Genomic DNA, 27,505 nt, shown 5'->3' with positions numbered 1-27,505 from the left:
AACTAAGAGCCAGTTCTTTGAAAAGATAAACAAAACCGACACCTTTAGCTAGATTAAGGAAAAAGAGAGAAGACCCAAATAAAATCATAAATGAGAAGAGATATTACAACTAGTAATAAAATACAAAGTATCATAGACTACTATGAACAATTATATGCCAACAAATTAGACAACCTAAAATAAATACATTCCTAGAACATACAACCTACCAAGACTGAATCTTGAAGAAATGGAAAACACAAACAGACCAATAACAAGGATATTGAATCAGTTATCAAAAACTTTCCAACAAAGAAAAGCCCCAGACCAGATGGTGAATCCTACCAAATATTTAAAGAATTAATAAAAATCCTTCTTAAACTCGTTCCAAACTCCTTTTATGAGGCCAGCAATACCCTAATACCAAAGCCAGATAAGGATACTGCAAGAATAACTACAGGCCAATATCCATGATAAATACAGGTACAAAAATTCTCAAAAAATATTAGCAAACTGAATTGAACAGCACATGAAAAGAATCATATACCATGACCAAGCAGGATTTTCCCCGAGATGAAAGGATGTTTTGACATACACAAATCACTAAATGTGATACATAACACATCAATTTATAGGTATTAAAGGTACAAATCATATGATCACCTCACTAGACGCAGAGAAATTATTTGAAAAATACAACATCCTTTCATGATAAAAGTGCTCAACAAATTGGGTATAGAAGAAACAGATGTCAATACTATAAATGCCATATATGACAAGCCTGCAGCTAACACCATACTTAACAGTGAATCTTTAAAAGATATTCCTCTAAGATCAGGAACAGGACAAGGGTCTCCAAATATTCAACATAGGACTGGACATCCTAGCCAGAGAAATCAGGCAAGAAAAAGAAATAAAAGACATTCAAATCAAAAAGAAGTAGAATTGTCTTTGAAGATATGACCTTACAGATAGAAAATTCTAAAGACTCCACCAAAAATACTGTTAGAACTAATCGAATATATAATCATGCTAAGTGAAATGGAAATAATCTAAGTGTCCATCAACAGATGAATTGTTACAGAAAATGTGAGATATTATTCAGTCACTGAAAAGGAAGGAATACTTATTATTTGCAGTAATGTGAATGGGTATTGATGGTAATATACTAAGTGAAATAAGTCAAAGAAAGAAAGACAAATATTGTATGATATCACTTACCTGTGGAATCCAAAAGAGCTGAACTCATAGAAACAAAGTAGAATTGTGGTTACCAGGGGCTGGGGGTTGAGGGAAATGGGGAGATGTTGGTCAAAGGGCACAAACTGCCAGTTATAAGACAAGTTCCCTGGATCTAATATACAATGTTGTGATTATAATTAATAATACTGCATTATAAACCTGAAAGTTGCTAAGAGAGTAGATCTTAAGTATTCTCACCACAAAACGGTTAGTAATTCTGTGAAGTGATGGAGATGTTAGCTAATGCTATCTACTTATGGTGACAATCAGTCTGCAATACATGTTACCAAATCAACACATTAAATTCACCCAAAGTTATATGTCAATTACTACTCAAAAAAAGCTGGAAAAAATAAATAAAAGCCTTTTTCAAAAAACAAAGACCTGACTAAACTGGATTCATACAGTTTTGTCATTAAAAGTCTTCACTGGGATCTGTATGAATCGTATTACTTCTCAGCAGTTTTTGTCTCATTGTGTAAAGACAGTTTTTCAAAATGGTGTTGCTAGAGCCAAATGGTTCTTGACCCTTCCTTTTGTCATTAGCCTGAGGCTCGACGTGCAATGAGAACATGTAACAATAAACCCTTAAAGGAAAATACAAAAACTTTAATATGAATAAACAAACAAACAAAAAAAACCCTTTCAATGTAGAAGAAATAACTATTATGGACCAGTACCCCAGAATCTAAATTTAAGGCTAGTTCTTTAAAAAACTAATCTCCCCCTCTAACTTGATCTCATTCTTCACTAGATGTGTTTTTCTGTCATGTAGATAAATGTTTCACCACCTGGACTACACACTGAAATCATGTGGGGGGCTTTTTAAAAATGCTGATTTTATCTGACTCCAAAAGATTAATTTAATTGGTTTGAGTACATCCTAGCATCAAGATTTTTTTAAATGAGATATAATTTACCTACCATAAAAATAAACCTTTTAAAAGTATACAATTCAGTGGGTTTTAGCATACCCACAAGGATGGATGTACATCATCACCACTATCTAATTCCAGAGCATTTTATCCCCCACAAAAGAAACCCCATTCCCATTATTAGTCACTACCATCTCTTTCTCCAGTCGTCAATCTATTTTATGTTTCTATGGACTTGCCTATTCTGGGCTTTCATATAAATGGAATCATATAATTTGTGGTCTTTATGTCTGGCTGCTTTCATTTAGCATAATGTTTTTGAGGTTCAAACATGTTGGAACATGTACAAGTACTTCATTCCATATTAATTCCTAATAATATTCTATTGTATGGCTATATCACCTTTTTCTTTATCCATTCATTAGCAGATGAACATTTGGGCTGTTTCCACTTTTCGGCAATTATGAATAATGCTGCTATGAACATTTGTGTACATGCTTTTGTGTGGACATATGTTTTCAATTCTGGAGGCAGATCTACTGGGTCAAATGATAATTCTATATTTAACTTTAGGGGAAATGCCAGGCTGTTTTCTAAAGTGGCTACACCATTTTACAATCTCAACAGCAGTGTATGAGGGTTTTGATTTCTCCACATCCTCGCCAACACTTATTATTGTCCTCTTTTAGTGCAACCATGCTAGCAGGTGTAAAGTGGTATCTCATTATGGTTTTGACTTGAATTTCCCTAATGACTAATGATGTCAAACATCATTTCATGTGCTTATTGGCCATTTGTATACCTTTTTTGGAGAAATGTCTATTCAAATTCTTTTCTCACATTTTATTTGGATTATTTGTTTCCTTATTGCTGTATGAGTTCTTTATATATTCTGGATACAAGTACCTTGGCATGGGATATTTTAAAAGCTTCCCAGGTGATTCTCATACACACCAAACTTGAGAACCACTGACCATTAAAAGCCTCAAATTGATCATATTATCAAAATAAGAGAACTTTTGATTCCAGTTTTGTCAAATAATGAGAAATGAATGTATAAAGAATAATGAATCCCTAAACAAATCATCCTAAAAGTAAAACTGCTAAATTCCTACCTTTGAATGCTTTTCAAAGTCCTTCTTTTTAAAATGAAGTCAAATATCCACTTGAAAAAAAAAAGTAACCTGTGTTCATCTTTGACTGAACCTTAAGATTTCATGAAGGAAATATTGAGGTACAGGGCTGCATACCTAAGGGTTTTATTATGTTCATTAATTCTGACATACAAAGGTTAAGCATAAAAATTCATTCAAAATAATAATATCTTGTTGTCAAAAACAATCTTCAGTCCAAGCTTAGATAAACCTCTTTCAAAGGCCTTTACAAAAAATGCCTTCTATATTTCTCCTCTGATACAAAAAGAACATCTTAGCTCACATTTGATTGCTTCTTATTCTCCATTCCTAAAATTATCAACAGAAGGTTGACCTTGAGAAGTCCCTGTACACAAGTTAATAACAAGCCATATGAAAGGAAGCTTCATTCCTTTATTTTTTTAAACATTTAATTTTTCAATTACACTTGACATGCAATTTTATATTAGTTTCAAATCTGCAACATAGTGATTAGACATTTATATAACTTAAGTGATCACTTCAATAAACCTAGTACCCATATGGCACTACACATAGTTATTACAATATTATTGGCTACATTCCTTGCTATACTTTCTATCCCCATGACTATTTTGTAACTACAAATTTGTACTTCTTAATCCCTTCTCTTTTTTCACATATCCCTCTAAAAGCCCCCCTCATGTGACAACCATCAAATGTTCTCTGTATTGATGAGTTTTTTCTGTTTTGTTTGTTCATCTGTTTTTTAGAGTCTACACAGAAGTTAAATAATATGTCATGTGTCTGTCTTTATCTGACTTCCTCCACTCAGGACAATACCCTCCAAGTCCATCCATGTTGTTGCAGATGGCAAGATATCACCTCCTTTTACAGCTGAGTAATATTCCACTGTATATGTACCACCTCTTCCTCACCTGTTCATCCACTGATGGACACTCAGGATGCCTCTACTTCTTGACTATTGTAAATAATGCTGCAATGGACATATGAAAGCACAAGTCCCCTCAAAGTAAGGTTTTGGATTTCTTCGGATAAATACCCAGAAGTAAAATTACTGGGGCCTTCTTTGTCTCTTGTTCTAGGCTTTGTTTTAAAGTCTATTTTGTCTGCTACAAGTATTGCTACAGCAGCTTTTTTTCCCCCGTTTCCATGAAATTCTTTTTCTAGTCCTTTAATTTCAGTCTGAGTGTGTCTTTAGATCTGAAGTGATTCTCTTGTAGACGGCATATGTAGGGGTCTTGTTTTCTTACCAATTGAGCTATCCTATGTCTTTTGATTAGAGCAGTTAGTTAAACCATTTACATTTAAAGTAATTGTTAATAAATAAGTAGTTATTGCCATCGTATATTTTTTTTTATCTTTTTTTCCCCTTCTTCTTAAAAAAGTCCCATTAATATTTCTTGTAATACTGGTTTGGTGGTGCTTTTCTCTTTCTGTTTTTAAGATTCTCTCTTTCTGCTTTTAAGATTCTCTCTTTGGCATTTTAATTACGATGCTTTTGGTGTGGACCTGTTTGGGTTCATCTTGTTTGGGTCTCTCTGCACTTCTTATGCTTGTATGTCTATTTCCCTCACCAGGATAGGGAAGTTTTCTGTCATTATTTCTTCAAATAGGTTTTCAATTCCTTGTTCTCTCTCTCCTTCTTCTTGTACCTCTATAATGTGAATGTTGGTATGCTTGATGTTGTCACAAAGGCCCCTTAAACTATCCTCATTTTTCTGAATTCTTTTTCCTCTTTGCCAATCTGGGTGTTTTCTGCTTCTTTGTCTTCCAAATTATAGACTCCTCTGCTTCATCCAATCTACTATTGATTCTCTCTAATGTATTCTTCATTTCGGTTACTGTATTCTTCATTTATGACTGGTTCTTTTTTTCTATCTCCATTTTTATGCTTCCTATCTCTTTGCTAAAGTTCTAAGATCATTTAGCAACCTTATGTTTTGAACTCTGTATCTGATAGGTTGCATGCCTCCATTTCATTTAGACCTTTTCTGGAATTTTCTCCTGTTCTTTTATGTGAGACATGTGTCTTTGTTTCCTCATTTTGGCTGTTTCTCTGTTCATTTCTATGTATTAGGTAGAACTTCTATGTCTCCTGGTCTTGGTAGAGTGGCCTTATATAGTAGATGTCCTGTGTGGCCCAGTGGCAGTCTTCCTGGTCATCTGAGCCAGGTGCTCCAGGTATGTCCTTTATGTGGGTTGTGTGTGTCCTTCTGTTGTAGCTGAGACTTGATTGCTGTAAGCCCATCAATGGGATGGACTGACTCTCAGACTGATTAGTTGTGAGGACTGGCTGTAACTCCAATTGTGGAGGAGTTGACCCTATGGCACAGGATTTGCTTTAGGGGTGTTCCGGTGCCTGCTGAATCTGGGTGTGTCATTTATGTAGATGATTTGATGATGCTCTAGTGTGAGCTGAAGCTGGTCACCAGGTGTTTTGATTCTGGAGCCTCTTGGGAGGGGCTCTGACACAGGCGAAGGTCAGCTGTTGCCTATGCCCTGCCCAAAGCCACCTGGTATGGGCTAAAAGTGATCTTCAGATGGTTGCCACTTGTGCTGGGCTTGGAGGTGCCTAGGAGAGGCTAAGCTTTGAACTGAGGCCAGCTGCCACAGGTGCTGGCTTTGGGGCTGGAGGTCAGATGCTGATGCTGCTTGTTTAGGGTTTATGAACCTTTGAGAAGGTTTAGAAAAATCTGCAGAATTAGCCGAGTCAGGCTGTTTATATGGAAAAGCCACTAGAAGCAGCATGGGTGGGCCCACAAACTGGGTAAGGCAGGATAGGAGGGATTCACTAATGTGGGTTGAACAGTGGTAGCCAGATTGATGGAGACACAGCTATGGTGCCTGCCTATGACTGCAGGCTGGGTTGGGGGAGGGCTCAACAAAGGAACAATGGTGCTGTCAGCACTTCTGTCTGGAAGAAAGCTGCCTCTCCAGTCCTCTCCCTGAAGCCAGACAATTTACTTCCTTCCCTTATGTCCCCGATGCCTTTCAAGCTGCTTCCCTGGTACTGGAGCTCAGAGCGAGTAAATCTGTCAGCAATTAAGTTCATGAGCGGGCCTTTTAAGAGGAGCACCTGAGACTCCAGCAGCTCTTTGTCTCACTCAGCCACAGTCTCCACTGGTTTACACAGCCAAAAGTTATGTGAACTTCTCTTCCTGACACTGGCATCCTGGGCTGGGGAGCCTGGTGTGGGGCTGAGACCTCTTGCTTCTCAAGGAGGACCTCCACAGCTGAGCTATCCCTCCCAATTTTTAACTGCTACATATGGGTGTGGGACCATCCCATTTAAAGTCTCCATCTCCTCTACCAGTCTGGTACCCACTGATACCTAAAGTTCTATAAGGGAGGAGTGTCCCTCTGTGAATGCCTGCAAGGGTAGGACAAGGATGAAAGATGGTCTCAAGAGTTGCAGATTTGCTCATACCAGCCACCCAGGGTCCTGAGTCAGCCAACTTGCTGCTCTGGGTTGAGACACAGTTAAGCTTGTTAGCCTGCCAGTTCTCTTTTTTGTCCCTTTTCACTCTTTCCTTAGGGAAAGAGTCTACAGCTGGCAAACCAGAGGATGTGGGATTCATCTTTCTTCACTCCAATCCCTACCTCTAGTCTCAGTAAAGCCTTCCTGGATGGACATTGCAGAATCAGGACACATGTAGAACATGTGACCACAGTCAGTGCATAACTGACAGGCTCACAGGGCCAGGCTGGATACAAGGTGGGGAAGATGGCTGAAGGGTCATGAAACACTGGGGCACAGTAAAAACAGTGGTGGGCTGGAGGGCACCTGAACTCCTGCAGTGGCAGCCACTCCAGAGCTCCAACTCACTGGGGCCCTGCAGAAAAGCAAACTCAATATGAAATTCTCCTGATTTTTCCAATTGTTATAGACAATTTTCTAATTTTAATTACTACGTTAATATAACAAAATGTAATACAACATTACTACAACAAAATTTAATAATAACCTAAATCAAATCTTGAGAAAACATTGGACAAATTCAAATTGAGAAACATTCTAAAAAAATAACTGACCTGTGCTCTTCAAAACTGTTACCATCATGAAAGACAAAAACAGACTGGGAAGTTGTTCCAGATTATAAAATCCTGAAGACATATGACACTTGAGTGCAATGAATGATCTGGATTTACTTTTGCTATAAAGAACATTATCAGGACTGTGAGTAAAATCTGAATATGGTCTGCAGATTGAATAATAGGATTATAAGAATTGAAATGGCTTGACTTGATTAGTGTACTACAGTTATATAAGAGAACATCCTTGTCTTTAGGAAACACACATTGAAGCATTCAGTGATAAAGGGGCATTACATCTGCAAATTACTCTTAAATGGTTCATGTAATATATTTATGTCTGTCTACCTATATCTATATCTATGTCTATATAACTGTATATCTATACACCTGTCTGTCTGTCTATATTTCTTTCTATCATCTATCTATCTATCTATCTATCTATCTATCTATCTATCTAAGAGAAAGACAAAAGGCAAGCAAAGAGAATGACATAGAAAATATAGTAAAATGTTAACACTTGGGAATTAGAGTACTTATAAGTTTCTGTAACTGTTAAATTTTGTTAAAACAAAAGGTTCAAAATTACTTTCCAAGTCAAACCAAATTCATGTGCCAGTAGGATGCTGGTTTGTAACTTCTGATCTTTGGGATCTTAGGGTCTCAAAAATCACCCCTAGATATTCTTGAAGGACTTTCCCCCTCACCCTAACTCTAACCCCTACCTCTAGAGACAAAGCAAAGGATCTGCAGCAGCCTGGGCATCAGGAAGGACATCACAAGACCCTAAAAACCTAAAACCAGTTAACACTGGGAGAGGGGGTGACGCCACAGCTCAGAAGCTGGCCTGGTATGCCACCCAGAAGGGCATGGGGAAGAGGGACAAGATGGCAGCTCAAGGTGTGCTGGGAAAAACCAGGGGCAACATTGCTTATTTCATTTCTTTCATTAAGTATATCCCTACGTGGATTAATCACCAACCTCACACACGACAGCATGATTCTCTTCATCTTGGGCCTCTATTAGTTCAGCCAGGAAGTATTCGCCATAAGTTTCTTTCAGAATTGTGTTATGGTACATAAATATTGGCATGAGATCATCATGATCTTCTACCCTGTTTAACAGAAAAGCTTAATTTAAGTGTTCATTCCTTCAATGGAACACCTACTATGGGCTAGATCCTGTTCTAAAGGCCAGGAATACAGCAACATGTTCATGAAATAGGTGAAACAGAGAATAAAAATGGAACAAATACAACACTTCAAACATTTCAAGTAGTGCTTTGAAATGAAGAGGGATGGGTTCAAGTGGTAGGGAAGACCTCTCTGAGGAAGTACATCAGATTTGAGACCTGAATAAGGACAGGAAGCTTTGTCAAAACATGGGGGTAGAAAATTCCAGGCAGAGGGGACACACTAGACATGTCTGAGTGTGAAATGCAGGGCAGCATTTGTCATGAGCCAAAGGACAAGAAGCTGGGGACAGCACTGCCCAAATGTGTTCAAAAGAACTCTACTTCTGTGACATTGTCCCCAGAATCCCCATCCCCACCCCACCCCACACACACAAATAGGATTCTACTGTCTAAAAACAATTTCCTACTATAAGTCCCCTCCTGGACTGTCATGGTTATGTATTAAAGACTCTGAAAGTACTACAATAAAGAGTTTTAACCTTCTTTATGCATTTCTCAGAAAGTAGCCCATAGTATCCTTTATTCCTGAGGCATTGCTATACTTCCTGTGGACTGAGAAATGCTAATTTAAAGGTAATGATCTTCTGCTTACCATTCTGGGGACATGCACATCAAACCTCCACCCTCAGAACCTCTGCAGTGACCTTGACTGCCAGTGTGTGTTTGGGGGTAGGGAAGACACAAGAACCAGGTTTATGGCAGCATGGTGATGCTGGCCTTTGGACTCATTTTGCTACCATATTTAACACTCTTTTCTTCTTTTTAGTACATTCTTGGTTTTACTTATTGTTCTACCTTATTTGTCTAGGATGTTCTTACACTTTTTCCCTGGTACTTTTCTTATTAAAATGTTCCGCATTTGTATTATTTTTTTGTAGTGTACCTGATTTGGCTACTAACCTCTACCATCCTCCCCCTTTATGTCATTACTATGCTATCTTCATCATCCCACTTTATCATCTATTATATTCTCTTCAATATTAATAGCAGACTTATCTATTGAGTGATTAGTATGTATATAAAGCTAAGGCTTTATCCAGATTATCATAGAAACCTCAAGAGGTAGGCACCATATTCACTTTGCAGATGGAGAAAGGCAAGGCTCATGGAAAAGATGTAATGAATTGCCTGAGATGACAGAAACAGTTGACAGTAGAGCCATGTTATGAATTCAGGTCAACTAAGACCCTGTTGTCACACGCTACACTCAACAAAGAAAGCACTCAAAATCTTCCTTTAATTTGATATTCCATTTGAAAATTGCTAGGAGGAGGCATGAGCACAAGCAAAACAGTTGAGAGGAGAGACTTTGGCTCAAGGCCAATAGTCGACACAGTAGATTGTCCAGCCAGCCCTGCCACAACTTCTCCAACCCCTGCGGGATCAGATCCTCCAAACCTGCCACAGCTCCACTCCCCAATTAGAAATGCTTTAAACTGGACAACCTTATGCACTCTGGATGAAAACCTCCATCTTGCTCCCTGGATGAAACCTTTACCTCAGGCTCATCTCTTAGAATAATGTTGATTTTTCATCAATAATAAGAATTTTGATCAAAGAAAACATATATGAAAACCTATCTTTACCCTGTAAACCTCAGAGCTTAGGAAAGAGCTAGCTAACATACCATGGCACAAGCACACATGCACACACGCGCGCGTGCACACACACACACACACACACACACAGTGACAATCAAGGTGAAGGGGTGGGGGATTAAACATAACTCCCCAGGTTGAACTTTATTCTTAAACTCTTGTCAACACCCTCTGGAAGAAGAGATAGCATGGAGTCCTTATCCAGACAACCAGGATATTATCAACATAGTCATGTCACCCAACAGTTTATTCCATTAATTTTTTAAAGTAGTCTTTGACTATTTGCCCAACTATTTTTGTGTTTATATTATCACACTGAGAAGTACCAGTTACCATCTGTGGCTGGGTTCACTGAGGCTCCACAATAAATGCATCAAAAGCTCATTGTGCTCTTTTGAAAGACTGGAAAATAAATGATACAGTGTATTGGTCACAGCCTGACCTGGGCAACCAGATGCCTGGGTCTGGATTTAATAGCTGTAACCTTGGGCAAATTGCTTAACCTCTCTATGCCAGTTTTCTCATGTCGACAAGACAGTAAATATTAAGATAATAATGTTATCATTAACATTATTACTAATTAGTTAGGAAGGGTCAAAAAGAACAACTGAAGAAGATTTATAATCAATGCATGGAATGGAAGATGTTATTACTACAAAAGCTTGAATTATTGTACTAGTTGCCCATTGGCCACTATAGGTATGAACTCTCCCATTCTATCCATTATCATTTATTTGTTTAAAACCCTGCTTTCTTCACTTCATTCCCTTAACTCAAAACTTTTGCCACCCCCACTGTTTCTGGGACAAGCAGAACTCTTAGCTTCATTTTTAAGACCTCCATCTTTCCATCCTCATTAACAACAACATAAGTTGATATACTCATTGTCCCTAGAAGGAGACCTCACCATCATCCTTCCTTTTACTTCTTTCCCTATCCAGTGCTATAACGCCATCACTTATTCCAAATTCCAGCACCTTGCAAAAATCGTCTATCTATACCCCACACTCTCTAGTAGTTCATCTTCCCTGCTTCCCTTCCCAGAAACCCAGTGGTGAGGTCAATATTAGATACTCATTGTCTACTTCTGGTGGTGATGTCAATGCAGGGCTCTTTGGGAACAGAGAGGGAGTTGTGTGCTTCTCTTTGACAAAGACTCTTACCAAATTCTAGCTAGGATACTCTAGGCCCTCTTCTTGAGTAGGCTTCTCCCTTGACCTATAAAGACTTGAACAAACACTAACATTTTCTAAGCGCTCAAGTTCACATCCCTAGGATAACCCTAGCTCCCCTTGAAGTGCCGTCCTGAGAAAGCTCAAGAATGCAAAAAGAATTTCATGTCTGTTCTAGTCAACAACTGAGTGACAACATCTAGTCTCTGGGAGGGTAAGAGCCTAACTTCAATAAGCACCAATTAGCAAACTCAAATGGGTTTCACACAGACCAATGCTTCATTCCCACTTGTTCTAATTTTTCACTCCCCTGATTCTACTGAGCCCTATTCTCATCCACTTCCCTATTCCCTCATTCTCCCTTTAAAACTCCTAGTCATCTCTGAACAAACTGAAGTTGAAGTCAGTTTACACTGGACTCTTCTCTACTGCAACGGCTATTACTAATTAAAATCTGTCCTTACCACTTTAACCAGTTTCTGGCTTTGTTGATCTTTGATATCTGCACAGCCTACAGCACAGGTACAACAATGATGGCCAACAATGATGGGGCCCTTACCATATTACAGGACCTTGCCCAGCGTCAACATGCACTGACAGCACTGAGGGGTGCAATCACTCAGCCTGTTTTCCATGTGAGGGACATGTGACTCCAGAGGACATATCTGGGGAATGACCCCTCATCCCTAAGCTGGCAGCTTCACAGCCCCTCTACTTAGCCTCTAACTCTACTTCCTGAGAAACCTGTCAGTCACTTCAACGTTAAGGCTTGATTTCTCATCTACAAAAGGAGCAGGGATAAGGATAGAAAGGAGGGTCCAATGTGGTGATACAAGGGACACTCTCAACTTCACTCTCTGGCTGGTAGTTAATTACTCCCACAGCATATGCTCTGGGGAGACTTTGCATGCCTGTCACATGCCACACCACCTGGAAACCCCCACCAGCTGGTTCTACCAGAGCACCCAGGACCTTGGCTGAAAGGGTCTAGAACACCCCCATTGCATTTGAGAAACTACACACTTCCCCATCTAGCAACCTGCCAAAAGGGTGCTAACAGGTGGCTTTATTCTGTAAAGAGTCCTGGATGATATTAGTTAAAAAAAAAAAAAAAAAAAAAAAAAAAGATTCTAGGAGAGAAAAGCCAACAAATCCATTTTCAAACATTTTGCCAAAATAAAAATCCTCATCAATATTTAATAATAGAGATAATTATTTTAAATAATGAGAAAATAATTCAATATCCTAATCATTTTAAGTGGATCAAGACAACTACCACCCAGGGAACTGTGTACCATGGGCTTTTATTTTTTGTAATGGACATAAACATAATATCCCATAGATATAAAACTCAGGAATAAAAATTCAGAGAAACCCAGAACTGTAAGCCTAATCAGAAACCCTCAGCAGCCCATTCACAAAACTATCCATAATCATACCTCAATACTAATTCTTCAGGGAAAAATAATTAGAAAACATCTAAATTATAGAGTTCTGAAGTGTCTCTCCCTTAGCCCTTCTCCAAAATGAGTAAAGAGGAACTTCTTCTGTTAAATGCATTCCTTGGGGTAATTGATCATTTATGATCTTGCATCAGCCCCAGTGCTAATGATAAAATATGACATCAGCTTCACAGAGTCTCAAATGGCATATGATGAAGTCCAGGCCCACATAAACAAAACACCCCGACTACAAAAAAAAAAATTCATCCTATAAAATGTTTAAATTTGAGCACTCCGAGGTGATGAGAACTTCTTGCCACTCAGATAAGAGAGCCACAATTTCCAGTGAATTCATTCTGTATAGGAGAGTCGCATGCCTGTGACCTCTGTGACCCACAGTGTTTCAATAGTGATGATTATGAAAGGTTATACTTCATCAACATAAAGCACAATGGGAATGACACCATTCTCTGAGTGAAAAGCAACATTCCTTTATATCTTCCATTTAGTATATGGCTTGCAGTAGGCAACGATATGCTTGTTAATGTAATCATAGAATATTTTATTTTAACTTTTTTAGAGGAAACAAAAGGTCCATAAAAGGTCCATAAAAACTGATGAATCACTCAGGCACCTAAATGTCCATCACATTCTGAAAAAACATGCCAAATAAAAATGGAGTAAAATTCAAAGCTTAAGAAAATCAACATCCCCTAAAGGACACCTCACTTGGACTGTTGATGTCCTCAAAAACTAGGAGAAGGCAAGAAGAGGAATGACAGGGACCTGATGGCTCTCACTGGCTTCCTGGGAGGTGGGGACAAGAAAGAACAAACTCAATCATCATTTCCATTATGCCAGTTAGCTGGGCTTTCAAGCATTGTGATGCCTGGATCCCACAGAACTTTCCTGGCTGGCTGGGATGGTCTCTTGGTAACAGGCAGACCCTAAGATTGCTTTAATGCTTCAGCATCCTGACCACTCTTCTGTATAATTACAATCCTAGAGGAAAACCTAAAGGTCATCTTTCCTTGAGTGCAAGAAGTCCATGTTCCTTGCCAGTAAAGAAGACCATTGTGAACTCACAGATGGAACGTTTACACATAAGGACTATAATGACAGCAGCAGCAGCAGCAGCAGGCCACCTTTGCATTTAGAATATTGGCAGGGCCTCCTCTCTCCTGTCTGATGGTATTTTCCACATCCAGAGAGGATTTGCATTTCATTAGCTAGACTTAAAATGTAGTGTTGAAAAAAAGATTGTGTCAATTTAAATGCCATAAATATCATACGTCTTCAAGCCTGATAGTGTGTGTATGTATATGTGTGTATATGTTTTAAAATATAAATGAAGAAAAAAATTCATAGGGGATCCAAGTTAGTGGTAGTGCTAAAGAATGCAGTGTATGTTGGCTAAACCAACCTTTTATCATGAACATTTTTAAGTTGGGGAAGGAGAACCTATAGTTGGCACCAACTAGATTTTTCTTTTTATTCAAATGTGTAAAACAAAGAACCTTTTTCTTTCCAAGATCTCGTGTGACCTCTAGTGGTCTTCTTTAAGAAAATCAAATCAATCATATCTAAACTATATATTTCATTTTGGAACTTTAAAATGGGTTTTGGAACCATTTAGCTTCTACACCTTAGAAAATGCCATGATTTTAAAAGTTATAAAGTTATAAAGTTTTAAACCTTAAATGACTTCAAAGCATATTGCAGGCCTGACATTTATACCACCAGGATCTGGTCCAAAAGTCTATCTTGGCACACCATCGCTCGAGTTGGATTGTTAACCAAATTCTGTTTGCGGGGTACCAGGACTCAAAAAGATTGATGATGAAATTCCTAATTGCTCTACCACTTCTTTCTGAATGCTTTAAGATATTCATAACTTACACATCAGAATGTTCGTCTATATGAAAGTGCTCAGAAGTCAAGCGTTAGGTGGATTCCTAAAAAGTATGAGACTAACAAATGCTTAACACAAATAATTGCTTTAAGAGGTGAAAAGTTAGTTAAAAATGACCAGTTTTATGGCTTGCAGTAGGCAACGATAAGTTTTCTTTCATCCATTTTAAATACCAATAATGTTGAACCAATTTGATTAACCATTGTTATCCAAAATAGCAGTGTGCCACTTTATTTTTTTTATTTTATTATTATTATTATTGTTATTTATGCCTAAAGCACCTGGTCTTCCTAGGTGGTCTCCCATCCAAGTATTAACCAGGCCTGACCCTGCTTAGCTTCTAAGATCAGACATCGGGGCTGTTCAGGGTGGCATGGCCATAGACCATGGACTGTGGCTCCACTGGGGCACGAACCCAGGACCTTCTGCGTGCTTACCACTACACTATGGAACCACGACCCAATGTGCCATTTTAGTTAACAGTAGTTCTTCCTCGCTTTGTCCGCAGTTGTGCTTTCCATAGTTTCGGTTACCTGTAGTCAACTGAGGTCCAAAAATATTAAATGAAAAATTCCAGAAATAAACAATTCATAAGTTTTAAATTGTGTGCCACTCTGAGTAACGTGATAAAATCTCTCACTGTCCCAATTTGTTCCACCTGGGACAAATCATCCTTTGTCCAATGTACCTACACTATATACACTACCTGCTCATTTGTTACTTTGTCTCCATAATGAGATTGGTAATCAGAGAGAGACTATATTCATATAACTTTTATTATAGTACACCCTTAAAACTGTTCTATTTTATTATTAGTTATTATTGTTTATCTCTTATGGTGCCTAATTTATGATAGGTATTATATATAGGAAAACACATAGTATATTTACAGTTTAGTACTATTCTTGGTTTCAGGTATCCACTGGGGGTCTTGGGACATACTCTTGGGAAAAGGGAGGGATACTGTATTTTACAACACTGACTGACAGTAAATAATTCTTTCCTGGTAACTTCCCCCACCCCCAGGAGGACTTGAAAAAGGTAGGATTTTTTTCCCCCCCCCAGAAGGATCATTCCAATAGTTTCTAAATCTGAGAATATCTCAAATCTACCACCAATGATTAGTCAAACTCACTATATATTATAAAGCTGTGTCCAGAAGCAGCTATGCTTTATTTCACATATTATATGCAGAACAGTAACTTCAATAATCAGTGTCTAAGTAAAGGGGCAGAATTTTTCAACTGGGTAAATCAGTGAAATGGGATTGTGGATTACAGCATTAATTCACTGGTTCTGAATATGTTGCTAAGTGAATAGCAGAAGGATAATTACATCCCTAAAGCCTACATTGGTTTAGTGTCTTAAGAACTCTGTTCTTCATCATTAATTATCTGTGCAAGTAACTATTAATGAAATATATCAAAAAATAAATGTGGGGGAAATAAGAGAAATGAGGCAGCCTAAGAGGATGCATGGCCACGCCAATCTGACATTTTGAAATGTCTTCTTTTTCCTACATCGTTAAAAAGGGAGATAGTCCACATAAGTGCATTTTCCAGATACCTGAAATTCTATACGTGCAGGTATTACAACTTGAATTTAAACATTTTGCATAGAGGGCTTCTTAAAATAGTCACATTTCTCTACCTTTAGCAAGCAAAAGCATCAACTGTGATAATGTCACAATTTCCTCATTAATTCACTACTATACACTAAATTGTCTTTTTATAAATGTCATTTCCTCACTACCAAGTACCCACTGTCATCTCTTTGTCACCAGGACTATTCTTCTAGCAATTTGCTTCTTGCAGATTTTCTGTGGGCTGGGCAAGCAGAACATTTCACAATCAGAGGCTCAGTAAGAAGAACCTCAGGGTAAGGAATTGGGAAGGTTTAGTTCAGGCCATGTAGGCCTTATCTGCTTGAAGGTTACAGTCCATAACACTGAAGTTTCAAGGGTAAGAGGAAGAAAGAAAGGAGTGGGTAAGGTGATAAGGAGGAAAGAAAGGAGACCAACTCAAAATCGCTAGTTACCACAGAGTTACTAGCACCCTGAATGACAAAGGGGCATAGGTGATTAGCAAAGATGTCACCTTACTAAAAAATGAAATAGATGATCTTTACATAGGCTGCCTCTGTACATGTCATTTTCAGTTTTAAATATAGATAGATAGATAGATGATAGATAGGATAGAATATATGTATATATAATTTTTTATTACATAATGAATTACTGAATATCTAAATTGAAAGTATTTAAACTTTAAAATTCCTCAAGAAAATGACAATCCTCAGGATCCAAATCTAGTATAATACCTACGCTTTAAGAAAATATAAAGCCTCCTGGTTGGTGAATGCATGGAAATTTGGGGAGAGTGGTGTACCTGGAAAGAGCATGGAAACTCTGCCCCTTTGCCCATACCTTGCCCCGTACAGCTCTTCCATCTGACTGTTCCTGATGAAGTAAAAAAAGGTTTAGAAATGTGCCTCCCTCATCTGTAACCCATTCCCCTCTACTCTCTCCCAAAGAATACTCTACTTTGCATATTCGTGTTTAATTATCTATCTAGATAATTTCTGTACTGGCAATCATTCTAAGTTCAACTATTTTATTCATTTAAAATGAAACCTGTACTTCTCACTGAAAGTGAAGAAGCCAGCCCCTGTTCCTCCCAAAACTGAAGCCAAAGCAAAGGCTTTGAAGGCAAAAAAAAGTAGTGCTGAAAGGCTTCCTCAACCACCAAAAAAAGATACACATGTCACCCACCTTCCAACGGCCCAAGACAGTATGGTTCTGAAGCCAACCCAAATATCCTCAGAAAAGCACCCCTTGGAGAAACAATCTTGACCACTATGCTATCATCAAGTTTCCCCTGACTACTGAGTCAGCCATGAGGAAGATAGAAGACAATACACTTGTGTTCATTGTGGATGTCAAGGCCAATAAGCACCAGATCAAACAGGCTATGAAGAAGCTGTATGACACTGACGTGGCCAAAGTCAATACCCTGATCGGGCCTGATGGAGAGAAGAAGGCATATGTTCAGCTGGCTCCTGACTATGATGCTTTGGATGTCGCCAACAAAACTGGGATCATCTAAACTGAGTCCAGCTGGCTAATTCTAAATATAAAAGTTTTTCACTATAAAAAAAACGGAACCTGTAAAATGGCACTCAAACCCACAAATATTTAGATAAATGCAAATTAAAACAAAATACTGTTTTGACCTGATTGGAAACAGTTTTTAATAACTGAAAACATCAAGCACTGGTGAGGCTGTAAGAAAACGAGACTTGATTGATTGGATATAAATTGACATGATTATTCTGGTTGGATAATTATTTAGTGGCAATTTTTAAATCTTTGTATTTAATGCACTCTTACCCAGAAATTTCACTTCTAGATATCTATACTACCGAAAAAAACAGCATACATACTTGAAGATATATGTATAAGGCTGTTTGCCACAGTATTATTTATTGTAGAAAAAAATGAGGACAAATTTCCATAAATAAGGAATAATTAAATGAATTATATTAAAGCCACATGATGATATACCATGCAGCTACTAAAGAGTATAAAATTAATCTGGAAGATGATGAGCTGCTATATTAAGTGAAATATACAATTTTAAAAATGGTCATGACTATATAGAGAAAAAGAATACAGATATATATTTGCACATATGTGTATAGTTATATACTCATGTAGAAGAATGAAAGAGTAATTTTTACTTTAAATTTTTTTCTGATTTGAAAATATAATTCATTTTATTAAATAAACCTATCCTTTGAATTAGTTAGCAATGGCAGAAAAAAAATGAGAGATTTTTAAGTGAAATAAAGACTATAGTACAGCAATTGTTAGATTACTTAGAAAATCCTAAACAATTCATTTATGGAAATTTCTCAAAACATAAAAAAAATAAACTGCCTACTCATGAATACTTTTTCAACAAAACTTCTTTAAAGAATTAATTTCCTGAAGAGCAGGAGGGTTTATTTACCTGTACTGATACTAACAAGAGAAACTTCATAAATCAGGAAGAAGATTTGAAAGGTGTGAGAGAATCAATTAAATTCCTTTCCTTCAGAATATGTTTAGCTTCTATTAGTATCATGATCAAAAGGGTTTTATAAAGAGAGAATTATAATGTGAGTATTTAGCTATGAATAAAAAGAAAGTAAAGAAAAATAATTTTCTATGAGGAACTTTCTTTTGTTCTAAAGTAAGTGAATACTCTGTATCTGAACTTATTCTACTTATTCTACTCCTTGATAACCTTTTTGTAGACACATGTTGTCTGGATCTCAGAATGCAAAGTAAACGCTCTATATGAAGAGTAAAAATGGAATTGCTTTCCATCATTTGCATAATGTTCAATATCTGTCTTCCTCTCTTTGCTTTCCTTCATCACTAAACATCTCTAAAGGGTAGTATTACCTTGCCTTAACTTCCTTACCTCTCATTTATTCAGCTCACTAAAATTTGATTACCAATATCCAACTCTAATCTTCAAGGAGGGACAAGACCAGACCCCAAACCAAGTGGCCAGCAGTAGGGCACTGGTGACTGAATGGCCAAGACTAGCATAGAGGAGCCAAAGGGATGAGCTTAGAAGAAACCAGAGGCCCAGATCTTTGAGAAGGCAGAGTTCAGAGCCATGAGAACAAGAGAAGAGGAGGAGAAGCAAATCAAGATTGGTGGGGTTAGGGCGGGAGTCTGGGGGATAGGATAGTATCTGAGCAGGCAGCCACTCTCCCTCTCACCTAAAGTTCAGCCGACCTTTCTTTAATAGATATGATTATTAAAGTTATTAATTTTTTAAATGAGTTTGGTAGCTTGTATTTTTCAAGAATTTGGTCCATTTTATCTAAACAGTTGACTTTATAGAGTTATAGTAGTCTCCTATCCTTTTAATGTCTATAGGATCTGTAGTGTTATCACCTCTTTCATATTGGTGATTTGTCTTCTCTTTTTTTTCTTGGTCAGTTTGGCTACACATTCATCAGTTGTATTCATTTCATCAGTGTTTTTTTAAATTTCCAAATCCAACTACCTCTTTTTTTTGTACTCAAATTATTTGATTTCTAGGCATTGTTAGCTACTTTAAGAATCTTGGATTTCTGTCAAGTCCTTTCCCTCTCTTCCAATTTTCTTTCTTATTATCATTAACAGATCATTTTCATCTTTTAGTATTCTGCTCTAGTCCTATGCTTTTTCACTTTAAAATCTCCTGCTCAACTAGACAGTCTCCTTTATTCTCATGTTGTCACTAATGAAAGGACCTATGTTTCCAACTCTTTCCTATATATTTAATGCTAGTATTTCTACTTTCAGCTAATGAATCCACCATCTCCCCAAAACAGTCATCACTAACTCATTTTTATCCTTTAACTTCTTCATCCAAATTGCACTTTCTCTCTCAAACATTACTTTGCATCTATGCATTTTTCCTGATCCATTGCCCCACCTGGGTCTCTTGGACTTGTTACTGCCTAAATTCCAGCTGATATAATAATTTCTTGATGGGACTGTTCTGTGTTCCTCCCCTATAAACCATTGAATGAATGAAAACCAGTTACCTTTTAACACAGCCCATGTCATGACTTTCTTCTTCAGTGCTCCCTGCTGGCTCCAAGATTAAAGCCTTCTCATCACAGTTCTTCCTTTGCTATTCAGGATCAACTCTTCTTCCCCATACCTTGAACAGTAGCTGTACCTGACTACCTGCCTGGTGATAGACATCTCGGGTGCTTTCCTGCCTCTATTCCTTTGCTCATTCTGCCTCTCTGATTCATCCTTCCTGACCAGATTCAGAGGCTACTCTCTCTGTGAAGACTTTTTTCTTTTAAATTATTTTTTATTGCTAAAAAAATAATACCATACACTAATATATATAATACCACATACTAAAATACATAGATATTTAGAATACAGTTTGATGAGTTTTGTGAACTGTATACATCCTAATCAATATATAGAATATTGTCATTACCCCAGAATTTCATCATGTCCCTCCCAGTCTCACTCTTCCCTCTACCAGAGGCAACCACTAATTTGATTTCTATCTCTACACATTAATCTTATCTGTTTTATACATCATAAAACTTGGATCAACAGTATATGGCCTTTCTTTCTATGTCTGTCTTCTTTCACTTGGCATACATTTCCTAAGATTGATCCATGCTATTGTGTAATAAGTACTTCATTCAACTTCACTGCTGAGTAGTATACATTGTATGAATATGCCATAGTTTGTAAATGTAAACATTTACCTGTTTATAGACATTTAGACTTTTTGAGGGGAGGAGGGAGAAGAAGGAGAGGGAGGGGAGGGGGGGGAGGAAAAGATTTAATTTCTTTGGCACTTACGTGTTACTGGAAGTGTGTTAAGACTTGACTTGCATCAGCCCATCCAATCATTGCAACAATCCCCTGCAGTCAACAGTATGCTTATAGCCACTAACAGAGAGGAAACTGAGACCTGAAGATGCCAGTTCCTTTTTTAAGTTAATCTATCTGGTTAGCAGCAGAACCAAGATTAGAATCTACATCTACCTGATGTTGTTATTACAAATTCTTAACAATTATTCCCTAATACTACATATCTCATATCTCATAAATTTAAATTCAGTACTTTCTAAAGAAATCCAGCACTCATCAAATACAGCAATAGTTGACCTAAGAATAAATTGTACAATTTATTCTTCACTGAAAAGGCCAAGCAACTACTCCTGTGAAATGATTTCATATACATTTTTATTTCAAAATAGCCATTCTGTTTTGTTCACAACTTTGTGAGCCAAAAATCTGGGGGACTCAGCTGGGCAGTCCTGGTCTCTTATGTGGCTGCAGTCTGGTGTTGGTTGAGCTGCAGATATAGGGGGTCTTTTCTTGGTTGGACATCCACAATGGTTTACCTACATGGCTGACAGTCAGTGCTGTAGGCAGGAATCCCACTGGGGCTGTCAACCCCAGTACCAACATGTGGTCTCTCCAGCATGGTGGTCTCAGGGCAGTCAGACTTCTTCCCTCATTTTCTCCGGAGCAAAGAGTCCCAAGAGAACCAGGCAGAGCTTTCTCACCTCACAAATCACAAAGCGTCCCTTCTATCATGCTGTGTGGGCCAAAAAAGTCACAATCCACCATAGTAAAGAGGGGACACAGACTCTATTGATGAGAGGAGTGGCAAGGTCACATTGTAGAAGAGCTTGCCAGATAGAAGACAGTATTGTGGAGATCTTTGATAAATATAATGTCATAGCCACCTCCTTAAGACTGCTCAACTTCAGGGCATGTCATGTGGGCCATTGATGGTAGAGACCTTCAACTTGGAAAACTCCTCTTTGGGGTTAATAGAATCCTCATCCACTGAGTGTCAGAAAATAGGCAGGCTTTGCTGGGAAAACTAAATAGGCAAATTCATTTTTTAAGTTCGTTTTGTTTGAAATTAGTTCACTCAATGTGGGACTAAAGACTGTGTGTTCTCAGAAACCTCTAAGTAGTAAATGCACAACTTTCCCAGCCACGTAGTACCAAATAAGTTTCATCAGATATTTAGTCCCACAAATTATGTCACCAAGGGGAACTCTAAACATCTCCAAATAAAGTAATGCTTATGGGTATTAGAAAACCATTTAATCTGAGCTATAACCAATTACAGTAAGAACTGGCCATTTAAAAACTCTTTATAAGGTACTAAAAGGCACTGCTCCAACCTTACCTGGCTTTACGAATATGTAGCTGAGGGTAATGGCTGTGTCTGTGACATATATACACAGCAAAGTCTTCGTCATATGTCAGATTTGGAATGTTCCCCACTTGGTCAAACACGGTAATAAGAGTAGAGCCTAAATCACACAGAGAAATGTGGCCTCATTTTACCAAGAAATAATTTTAGAACTTCAGAATAAAATGTAGTTTCCATTCTAAATTGTGTTTTGTTATAATCAAATAGGTACACTATACATTTTAGACCTGGAGACCATTCTTATTTTCCATTGCCAAAAGCATGAATTTTTAAGCATGAATTTCTTATATTAGTAATTGGTGCATATTTCGATACACTATATTATTCAGGATGCTTCTGCAGTCTGTCATGTTAATAACATTTCTAAAGATAAGAGTAAGGAAAACTATTTTTAGAAATATCCAAGTCTGTGGCTCTTTACTTTTAAAGCATGAATTTTGTTTTAAGCATGAATTTCCTATATTAGTAACTGAGGACAAGAGGTAATTGAGTAGACTTTACCTAGGCTCATGTAGGATGGCACTATGAGAAAGATGAAGTGCAGTTCTGGCACTGCCTTAAACACGTTTCTGGAAAGAGAAAGAGAGAGTAGGATAAGTGTTAATAACAAAGCAATCCCATTAGCTGGCACCAGATTGAGACAAAAGCCTTCACTAAAAAAACTGGTGTTTATACATCCACATGCCCTCCTTTGTTTCCTGTTTGTAAAGACAAAAACACCTTCAAGGCAATTTATTTTTCTTCTCTACTTTTTGTTGGATTCTAAACAGCCCCTTTTCTATCTGTTCCATGGAGGTAGAGAGAATAAAGGGTGCCATGTTCTTGCAACACACCAGATTTCTGCTAATATTAACCTTTGACCTGACATCTGGATGGTCTGGTGTGATATTACAAAGTGACTTGAAAGCTGAGGCCATCACCCCAAATGTCTGTACAGGTTGTCAGAGATGCATCGCCATTACCCAGTAACCCCACAGATCATATTTCAATTCACCATATTATTCAGGATGCTTCTGCAGTCTGTCATGTTAATAACATTTCTAAAGATAAGAGTGAGGAAAATTATTTTTAGAAATATCCAAGCTTGTGGCTCCTTACTTTTCCACTACTTCCCCCCAAATCCATTTTTTAAATGACTGCACTATCTGTTTGCCTCAAACAATAGCAATTAAAGGTATGTGCTGAAGGGAGCATCAACTCAAAGAAATAAATTGTTTTTATTTCTGCCATTCAAAGTAAATACTTTATATAACCATAATTATAAGCAAATTTAACACCTCAAAGAATTTCATGTCCTTTAAAAATATTTTAATCCATTTCTCATTTAGAAAAAAAAAGTGCAGCTCCCTGCCAACATTAATTCAACTTTATATAAACATGCTTTTTGAGACTGAAGCAATATTTCTGGTTTTCAATGTGAAAATAAAATATAAAAAGTTCTTGCAGTTACTTCCAAACAGAACTTGTTTCTAATCATAATGTAACAGAAATGATGATCAGTATTTAACAAATTTTTTGTGTGGTAAATTTCAAAGCATAGAACAATACAAAGTGGAACATCACATTACGCACAAAAATATCACATTTCTCTCTGGGTTTTCTTGCCATCCTTGTCATTGTGCAAGCAGCAAACTTTGCAGTGACTAGTTGAATTCTGTTTCCCTGATGTTGGTGGTATTCTCCTGGGGAAATATCTTCCAAATAGGTGAAGAGGTATGACATCATCAGAGCACAGAAAACCTCGAAGACATTGCTGCCCTGGCTTGTGATGCTTTTCCAATATTCTTTAAATCAACATTAGTCAGGTTTAAATGGCTGATCATGTGCTCAGGATTGCCTTTCTTGAACAGGATGTAGGAGTTCTGCACTAAATGTTTAGAAGGTAGCAAAATAATTTCTTATACCAAAACCTATGCTTTCTGCGCTAAGTTAGATAAGAAGTGAGCATCTGGTCAGCCGAGTTCACTGCTCCCATATTCTTGTTATAATCCACAATGACACATGGCTTCTTAGTTTTCTTTCTATTTCTGTTGTCTACTTCACAGTATTATTGTGGAATGCTGACAACATTATCACCTCCTTCTTGTCACACCATTTCAGTGCCATAAATTCACCACAGAATCTGGCTACAGTCATCTCCTTTGCAATCTTTTTTATCGGATCATTTGGCATTTGTTTTCTATTCAAATGAGCTATCCCAACTGCATCAGTCCTGTTTTGATGTAATTCTCTGAAAAGAATGGAAGCTGTATAGCAAACACTGGTTGTAAGGTTGGAGCTGTAATCTCAGGGTAAATGCTGCAGCCACAAGCGCTGCTGGCAAATATTCTCAGGATAAACGGGAAATGGGTTAAAACTATAGTCAGCCCTCCATATCCACAGGTTTAGCATTCGTGGATTCAATCAACCAAAGATCGAAAATATTTTTTAGAAATCTTGCATTGTTACTGATGTGTACTATATAGTGAGACCTACAATGGTTGTGTCTGTATTGAACATGTACAGTCTTTTTTCCTTGTCATTATTTCCTAAACAATACAGTACTTCCATAGCATTTACATTGTATTAGGTAGTATAAGTAATCCTACAGATAATTTAAAGCAGGGGTCCCCAACCCCCAGGCCACAAACTAGTAGTGGTCCATAGCCTGTTAGGAACTGGGTCATACAGCAGAAGGTGAGGGGTGGATGAGCGATGGAAACTTCATCTGTATTTGCACCCGCTCGCCAGCACTAGCATCACTGCCTCAGCTACACCTCATATCATCAGGCATTAGATTCTGATATGAGCACTGGTTCCTAGTGCCAAAAAGGTTGGGGACTGCTGATTTAAAGTATATGGGAGAATGCGTGTAGGTTATATGCATATATAATGCCATTTTATGTAGAGGACTTGAGTATAGCAGATTTTGGCACCTGAGGGGGTCCTGGAACCACTCCCCCTCAAATACCAAGGGACAACTGAATCCACATGGTCTCTCTCATGTCATTTTGGCATTAATGTGTCTCATCTACAGCATTGCTGCCAGCCCCTCAAGTCACCGTCTGCAAGGTTCCAGCCACTCACCGAATAATCTCTTTGCAGCAGCCAACAGAATACTCATCCACGGCCACAAATATGTGCATGAACAATGTGTTCAGAGGCTGCCAAAGAAAAGAGAATACAACTAAAGACCGAGTCATCATTCAGAATATGTTACAACAGGGTGGGAGGTGAGAGAAGAGTTTTGGGGGCAGCCACAAACACAGAGCTGCACCATGTTTGTGTATAAAGTAATGAGACACCCAGGCAGTGTTTGAGCTTTCCCACTGACTCTATTCACTGCCTGACTCTGTTCACAACAGTCTATCCTTCTAGCTCAGAATTATTCAAGGAAACACAGATTATAAATGAGTCCAGTGTGTCCGGCCCCTCTTGCCCTCACAAATGGGCTGTGGGCAGAGAAGCGCCTTCAGGGGAGTGAGATCGATTATTAACTCAGTAGTCTTGTCCTCAGGGGTGTCTATGCCAAGTGAAAGACAATCGACCTTTCCCTGGGGCTCTTGAGTCAGCAGCTGCCACTCTATTCAAGTGACATGAGGGAAGGAGCCTCTTATGAATTTGAAAAATGGAAGGCAGATGCCACGTTATGAATCCAATGGTTTATTTTGTTCAACATTCCCAGAGTCAGAATCAAATATTACTCTTGGGATCCAGAGAATCTGGGACCTAAAAACTCAAAGTAGCAAGATTCTAATATGACTTTCAGGTTAAATCTTTCAAGTTTTTAAAGAGCTTTATCCCATTAACTTCTGAATACTTTTTAAGTGGCTTAAATAATGAGTAGTAGTTCTATATATCCACACATCAGTCTGCTCAACTCAGTACCCCTGTGTTTATGGGCAAATCTTCAAATTCTAGAGTTAATGCAAATGTGAGGTGGTTGACTACTGAGGGGAAGCATTTGCACCTAGATCAGGACAACAAAAGGATTGTCCATGTTTCTTGTTTTCTGAGCAATTTTATAGAAGGCCTTGGATTACCATCTGCACATCCATGTGCCTTAGTCTCCCCACCTGTTGGATGGCACATGCCTTAGAAACACTCAGAAAGAGCATTTATCAGGCATAAAATGGCAAGAGGACCATCATGAGTTTGGTTCGTGAGTGAAAACTCCCAAAAGGCAAAAACAACAGAAACCCAAAGTCCAGACAATAACAGCAACAAGGACACCAATGTAAGTGCTTTTCAAGTATTAAGTTATCTAAATCCTATAGCAACCTTACTTAACATCTGCTTTACAATGCAAACAGGACTAGCTTAGGAGTGCATGGTTTATTACTTGGCAAATTGCTCTCCCAAATTCTCTCTCCCATCAAAAATTTATAATTAAAGATTTATTTTTTAGCTTTAAGATAAAAATTATTACTTCAGTTGCAAATACCACTGGAATAGATAATATATTAAGCCTAAGGCTGTATACCAATGTTGTCCAATAGAAAAATAATATGAACCACAAATGTAAGCCACATGTAATTTTAAAGTTTCTACTAAACATTAAAAAAAAAAAGAGTAAAGATAAACAGGTGAAATCAATTTTTAATAAATTTTATTTAACTTAGTATATTCAAATTATTTTAACAAGTAATTAATATAAAAATTAATAATATGTTTTCCATTTTTTTTTCTACTAATATTTGAAATTGATTGTGTGTATTTACAGTACATCTCAGTCAAGGCTAGCTGCATTTGATGTGCTCAATAGCTACTTATGGCTGGTGGCTACCACACTGAACAGCCAACCGCTATACTAATGTAGGAAGTAGTTTAAAAAGAAACAATCTTCAGAACAAGAAGAAGAATAAAGAGGAAAGAATTTCTGAAAAATGGTATTAATTCATAATTTTCAAAAAGGTAAAGTCATGATCATAATGCAAATATAAAATGAACACATGTCAGAGATTTATTCAACCCATCTATTAATGATACGACCAGTGAAATCATAAAAATGATTCACTGCACTGCAGAAGCTGACTACATTAGATAATTTAATGAGGAATGTTAGAAGAAGATTGCCGAATATGATACGAAATAGTTAATGTCCTACTGGGCCAAAAACTGTAACCTTTGAGGTTAACTCTTCCACCAGATAGAAATTATTTACATCTCAAATGGATAAAAATCTA

General features: G+C 37.6%; 1 protein-coding gene and 1 pseudogene across 11 annotated transcripts in view; one reads left to right on the top strand and one right to left on the bottom strand.

The window, feature by feature from the left end:
• The window catches only part of CFAP61 (cilia and flagella associated protein 61), a 274,276-nt gene that overhangs the window by 226,085 nt on the left and 20,686 nt on the right, over positions 1-27,505 (bottom strand). For all 11 annotated transcript variants that reach the window (XM_036229710.1, XM_036229714.1, XM_036229717.1 and 8 more), the window contains exons 5-8: positions 25,407-25,483; positions 22,842-22,909; positions 22,314-22,440; positions 8,246-8,378 (exon numbers count right to left, since the gene is read on the bottom strand). In XM_036229710.1, the coding sequence (XP_036085603.1) occupies positions 8,246-8,378; positions 22,314-22,440; positions 22,842-22,909; positions 25,407-25,483 (405 nt within the window). The remainder of the gene's footprint in view (positions 1-8,245; positions 8,379-22,313; positions 22,441-22,841; positions 22,910-25,406; positions 25,484-27,505) is intronic.
• Positions 17,213-17,731, top strand: LOC107511599 (annotated as a pseudogene).

This window comes from Rousettus aegyptiacus, unplaced genomic scaffold (genome assembly GCF_014176215.1).
Source record: "Rousettus aegyptiacus isolate mRouAeg1 unplaced genomic scaffold, mRouAeg1.p scaffold_m13_p_12, whole genome shotgun sequence".
Lineage (NCBI taxonomy): Eukaryota > Metazoa > Chordata > Mammalia > Chiroptera > Pteropodidae > Rousettus > Rousettus aegyptiacus.
Note: the sequence above shows the minus strand (reverse complement) of the source record. Positions and strands in the feature narration are given on the sequence as shown.